The sequence below is a fragment of the Herpailurus yagouaroundi genome, unplaced genomic scaffold (genome assembly GCF_014898765.1).
Source record: "Herpailurus yagouaroundi ecotype Mexico unplaced genomic scaffold, PumYag 196, whole genome shotgun sequence".
NCBI lineage: Eukaryota > Metazoa > Chordata > Mammalia > Carnivora > Felidae > Herpailurus > Herpailurus yagouaroundi.
The window spans coordinates 8,524,690-8,531,436 of NW_024412427.1; the positions used below are offsets into that span (position 1 = coordinate 8,524,690).

Here is a 6,747-nt window from a genome sequence, read left to right on the forward strand (position 1 = left end):
TGCCCACAGAACTCCTATTCATTCATCGCGGCTGAGATTCCAACATCTCCCTTTTCTTCAGTGACCACGTCAAATTCAGCCCATGAATACACCCCTTCTCCGGGCATTATCCAATCATTCCTTCCATGATGCTCCCATAATCCTTTATTCACACCGTTTGTTGTTGAAATATCTGTCTCATTCCTTAGCTTATGAATTCTTTAAAGTCCAGGACCATGTCTTAATAAGTTTTGTACATGCAATACTTAGCACAGGAGATGGCATATGGTAATTTCTAACGGGAGGTGGGAGGGGGAGAATGCCACACAAATAAGGAGGTTCACTGCAAGAGTATCTCCAAGAACGAAAACCTGGAAACCAAATAATTATAAAATAATTACAGATAATTCTTCTAATTACAGAGGAACAATTTAAGGGAAAATAGTCTATCGCTTTAGCAAAAGGTACGAAAACATTAAAAATAACACGAAGACTATGCAGAAACACAGAAAATATTTCTGGCAGCGTTAAAAAGATAGAATACATGGGGCGCCTGGGTGGCTCAGTAGGTTAAGCGTCCGACTTCGGCTCAGGTCAGGATCTGGCTCAGGTCATGATCTCGCGGTTCGTGAGTTCCAGCCCTGCATCGGGCTCTGTGCTGACAGCTCGGAGCCTGGAGCCTGCTTCAGATTCTGTGTCTCCCTCTCTCTCTCTGGCCCTTCCCCTCTCGAGCTCTGTCTTCTCTCTTTCCCTCTCTCTCAAAAATAAATAAACATTGGGCGCCTGGGTGGCGCAGTCGGTTAAGCGTCCGACTTCAGCCAGGTCACGAGCTCGCGGTCCGTGAGTTCGAGCCCCGCGTCAGGCTCTGGGCTGATGGCTCAGAGCCTGGAGCCTGTTTCCGATTCTGTGTCTCCCTCTCTCTCTGCCCCTCCCCCATTCATGCTCTGTCTCTCTCTGTCCCGAAAATAAATAAACGTTCAAAAAAAATAATAAATAAATAAATAAACAAACATTAAAAAAAAAAAGATAGAATACAAAACAGTATATACACAATGATTATAGCTATCCAGCATGTAAGAACTGTGGGAATATAAAAATATTCGTTAGATTAGGGTACTTTTCCTTCTCTCAAACACTTTCTTTTTAATACTATTCCTGTCAGTTTACTGTCATTAAAATGTTTTCACTTCTAAGGGGAAAGGAGCAAGATTATAAATTCCTGTAAACTCCTGCAATCCAAGGAGATGCTACGATATCACTGATAGCTAACAAGAGGAGTGGGCATCTGCAGTATTGCTAAAACCAAGGGTCCCTGACCCCAATCTGCCTCACAGAGCACACTTCTCATGTCACAAAGCAAGTCATTCCCACTGAGCCCAGCTGCACTTAATGTGAATTCTTTATTGCAAAACTTGGAAGGTAAGAACTTTTCCCAGACATCTGTGGAATTAGTATTAATGAGAATGCCCTGAAGTTCATATACACGCCTATGCAGCAGACACTTCTCAGCCAAGGAACTGCTGGACACACTTCTTGATGAGATGTCTAAGCCTGAAGGCATCAAAAAAGTACATTTCCATATTGGGAACATGACTGGCTTCCTCTTTAAGACTTTTTCCACCACCTCCTGTCCACACTGTAATTCTCCTGTCTTCTTAAATGAATAGTTAACATATGTCAAGGATATAAGGCATATACTGAGGCACTCACTGCCTAATTCTATTACTAGTAGAACCAATCACAGCAGAAAATTGGAATCTTCCCACCAAGCTGCCCCAAAAATGAAATTCAGGAAGCATCCCAAAAATATGAAAATACTTTTAATAAACATTTTTCTTGACATTACATATTTTCCTTGCTTACCTTAATCTCTTAATTCCAGGAAAAGAAACAACCAGAATTCTTATGGCTCAAGTCCTTCATTTTACAGGTGGATAAAAAAAAATTATATACAGAGAGGGGAAGTGACTTGTCCTGAGTCACCCAGATAAGTAATGATAAAGGGAGGATTAAAACTCAAATCTCTCAGATTTTCAGCCCCGATACATTCTCCTACATCAAGCTTTTTTTATCCCTTGAAATCTCTAGAGCTCTTGGCCTAAATAATTAGTATCACAGAATTTAAAGTTAGAAGGGAGCTCAGAGAGACTTACTTAATCCCTTCATTAGGCATATGAGGAAACTGAGGCCCAGAAAGATTAAGTGATTTGCTCTCCATATCTTGGATGGCAGGGAATAAGTATAACTTAAGCTCAAAAAACTGCAAACTAATGGCTATGAGAAGGGAGGAGAATCTCAGCTGAGAAAAATTTTAAAAGGAATGTAGATCATTCTAGACCAGGGACCGGTTTCAAAATGTAATCCCTGGACCCTCTGCTTCAGCATCACCTGGGATCTTGTTAGAAATGCAAATTCTGGGGTGCCTGGGTGGTTCAGTCAGTTGGGTGTCTGACTTAGGCTCAGGTCACGATCTCATGATTTATGGGTTCAAGCCCCACGTCAGGCTCTGCGTTGACAGCTCCGAGTCTACAGCCTACTTCGGATTCTGCATCTTCCTCTTTCTCTCTGCTCATGTTCTCTCTCTCAAAAATAGATAAACATTAAAAAAAAATTAAAAAAAAAAAAAAAGAAATGCAAATTCTAAGGTCCCACAGGAGGCACTGAATCAAACTCTAGGGGTGGGGATGTTCAAATCAAACACCATCTCCCTGAGAAACAAACTTCAGTGGTCACATTGAGTCCACTTTGTAAATCGTAACTATCATCAACGGCATTTAAATTTTTCTATACTACATTCTTCTATATGTATATCATACTTCAATTTTTAAAGTTTTTAAAACTCTGAAGACAAAATGGACAACTAGATTTGGGTATTCATTTGGTTCTAGTTCTGGCTTTGCTTCTTACCGACTGTCTTTGAGCAGGTAACTGACCTCCCTTGCTTGAGTTTTCTTTTCTATAAAATAGGCATACCACCCCCCTCAAAAGCCATGTCGAGAATTAAATGTAAGAACTCATCGGGAAGCACTTTAGTTCAGCATCAGGCACAGAGTAGGCAGCAGTCCAGCACAGTCATTAAGAGCTTCAGCTATGAGGTAGGTGCTTTTTTGCGCCTCAGTTCCCTCATCTGTACAACCAAGGTTAAAAACAGTACCTTCTTCGTAGGGTTGTTATAAAGACTTTGAGAGATCACACAGGTAAGTAATGCATCTTGCATATCTATAGAATGTTACTGTTTTTGAAGAGCTTTTGCATCCATTAATTCAAATGATCCTCACGCATTGCCACAAGAGGATGGGTGCATTCGATTGATTATGGACTAGATTCCAGACTGTACCATCTTTTAGGAACAGGAGGAGTGCACATCAATCTTACAGAAAGGAAACGGCACGCATGAATAGTGCATGTGGGGAATGAACAGGGTTGAAAATAAGATCAGGATTCTGGTTTCAACTCTGCCACCCCCTTAGCCCACAGCCTCAGGGAAGTGCTTTACCAGAATGGGGTTTGCTTTCTATATGTAAACAAGTGGGGTGCATTAGGTTATTTATAACATGTCTCCAAATAAAATTCCAACTCCTTGTCATGGCCTATAGGAAGGCCTACATAGTCTGTCGTCTGCCTACATCTCTTATCCATCACCTGCCATTCTCCTGTTCACCCATGTTCCAGCTACATCGGTCCTCTTCCTGGTCTTCTAACAGGCAACACCAGCTTCTACCTTATAGTCCCCATACCTGCCCTTCCTTCTGCCTTGATCATTCTGCCCTTTTCCATGATTGGCTCCTTCTCAACCTTCAGTCCTTTTAACATCCATTCCTCAAGGTCCTTCCCAGACCATATTACCAAAGGTAACCGGTCCTGTCTCCTACTGCCAGGGGCTATTTTCTTTAGCAGCACTGTCTAATAAAAACATACTGAAAGCCACAAATGAGCCACATATATAACTTTAAATTTTCTAGTAGTCACATTTAAAAAGTTTTCAAAAGGTAACATTAATTTTAATAATATATTTTCTTTAAGCCTATATATCTAAAGTATTATATCTCAATATGGAATCAATATAAAAAGTATTAATATATACTAATTTGTTCATACTAAATCTTGGAAATCCAATGTGTACTTTACATATACAGCAGATCTCAATTCCAACTTTACACATACAGATCTCAATTCCAACACATTTCAAGTGTTCAGTAGTCACAGGTCCCAGTGACAGGTGACCACACCAAACAGCACGGTTCTACCACATACCCTGCTTACCCTTCAAAGCACCTATCACAATCTGAATGTTTATTGACCCATTATCTTGCTACTTCCCTACCAGACTACAGGCTCCACAAAAGCAAGAACCTTGTCTGTTTCCTTTAATGCCTTATAGTCAGAGGATTTGGTGCATTATACAGTAGGCATTCAATACATGTTTCTTGAGCAAATGAATGAACCTCTTCTAGCTTTAATATTCTGAGTCAATGGACTAGCCATTCTACAACTCTCAAAGAGACAACCCTCCCATTTCCTTTCTTCTTTCTGGTTCAATAACTGTCTTAAAGAGATAAATCTCTTGGCTATTTATCTCCCATTGCTTATGAGCTCTTTTCTACGATGTCTACAGTCTTCAAGGTCCATTCTTTGTATATTGGCTGAGGGAGTGGCGTGAATATGATGGCTAACATTTCCTGAACCTTCACACTTTGACAAGCATTGGCCTAAGCACTTTGCAACAGGCTTATGTGGTAGGTACCATCTTTGCCCCCATTTACAAATAAGGAAAACAAGGCATTGAGAGATTAAGTATTTTGTTCAAGGTTACAGCTGCCAGTTAGTAGCAAAACAGACTCCAAGAGACATGCGGCTCCAGACTCATGGCTCTTAATCACCTGTTCTCTACTACAGAGCTGTCCGATGGGAATAAAGACCAGTTATATATGTAAATTTTAATTTTAAAAGGCTAGTAGCTACATTAAAAAAAATCAACAGAAACAGGTAAAATTTATCTTAAATACAATTTTATGTCACCGATTACGCATATGATTAATCAACATAATCAATAATCAAGGTAATTGATTTGATCAATAAGATCATAGGATCGGTTTAAAAATGTTATTTCTCATATGAATCTTCAAAATTCAGTGTGACTTTACACCTAGAGTACTTTTCAATTCATACTAGCTCCGTTTCAAGTGTTTAATAGCCATATGAACAACTACAAGGGACCTCTTTAGAAAGTCAAAGAGGGGGAAACCTTTGAACTGGGAGCCAGGAGACCTTAGCTCTAATACCAGCTCTTACGTGTTGAGTGACTCTGGGTAAGTCCTTTCTGCCCTCTGGGCCACCGTCTCCCACTAAGTCGCCTGAGCAGGGAAAACAAGATCCCTAGAGTCCCATCCCATGCTAGAATTCCAAACATCTCCCGACAACAGCAGTTAACACAGGTGCAGCTTTTACACTTTAAAACCAGCTTTCACACCCAATAGTTAACATACTCCTCAAACAACCCTACTAGGAAGTTATTACTGTCTCCGTTTTATATATACAAAAACTAACGCTCCAAGAGGGCAAAACGACTTGTCCAAAACCCACAGGGCCAGTCAGTGGAGAAGCCGGGGCTCAAATGCAGGAAAGACCAGGGCCCTCCCACCACCACCACCAACTCAAGGACGGGGGACAAGAGAGAGTTGAAGGAAGATGGTTGTGAAGATGGTCCGGGGCCTTCAGAAGAGTTGAAGGGAGCCAGGCCCCGGAGCAGGGGAGGGTGAGAAGAGGCCCAGACTGGAGTTGAGAGGGAGGGGCCTGGGCTCTAAGAAGGAATGAACTGAAAGCGCCCAGGAAAGTCTCGGGGGAGTAAAGTGAAAAGAGTAGCCGGTGGCATGAGAAGTGAGGGGACTCGGGCCGGGGACAGAGGTGAGAGGAGGTGAGGAGGTGAGATAAAGGGGCTCTGGTTCCCCGACCACGCGACCGCTTCCCGGGTGAGGGGACGGCCCGCCGGCCCTCCTCGTCCCACATACCTGGTAGCTCAGAAGTTCGCCCACGTCCATGGTTTCAGGCCCCGCCAACACCTGCTACTCGGGTTCCCTCCACTCACGCCCAAAACGCGGCCCCCCTCCGCAGGGGCTCCAGCCACACAGCCGTAAAGCGCCGAGAGCGGGCCGCAGAGCCAATGAGCTGAAAGTTCTTGTGGCACGCAACCTGGCCACACTGCGGGAAAAGGCAACGCCACCGTAAAGCGCGCTGCATTTGCGACGGTACCGCTTCCGCCCGGAGCCTGGAGGGGGCGGGGAAAGGAGGCGGAGACTTGAAGGGGGCGGGGCGGTGAGGGAAAAGACGGAAAGGAGCCAAGATTTATTGGGCGCCGCCTATGTGCAGGGCGGAGTGCTGAGTGTTTCACAGGTGCTCTCCTTCCAGTGACCTAGCCAATTTTATCCCCGTTTCACAGATAAGGAAACTGAGGCATAGAACTGCACTATCCAGTTCTATACCCGCTAACCACATGTGGCTACCGAGGGCTTGAAATACACTAGTCTGAATTGAAATGTGCCATAAATGTAAATAAAATACACACTGGATTTCTAAGACATATTGGTTACATGTTGAAATTATATTTTGAATATATTGGGTCAAATAAAATATAAAATTAATTTACCCGTTTCTTTTCACGTCTTAACCGTGGTTAGTAGAAAATGTAAATTACCTATGTGGCTCTTTTTTTGGCTCCCTTTGTATTTTTTAGGACAGTGCTGGCTCAAAGTGTATTGCCCAATGCCTCCA

At 42.8% G+C, this 6,747-nt stretch overlaps 1 protein-coding gene across 1 annotated transcript in view; it reads right to left on the minus strand.

The window, feature by feature from the left end:
* The window catches only part of CTNNBL1 (catenin beta like 1), a 161,999-nt gene extending 155,880 nt beyond the window's left edge, over nt 1-6,119 (minus strand). The window contains exon 1 of the mRNA XM_040447091.1: nt 5,988-6,119. Within this exon, the coding sequence (XP_040303025.1) occupies nt 5,988-6,017 (30 nt within the window). The 5' untranslated portion in view covers nt 6,018-6,119. The remainder of the gene's footprint in view (nt 1-5,987) is intronic.
* Between the last annotated feature and the right edge of the window lie 628 nt (nt 6,120-6,747).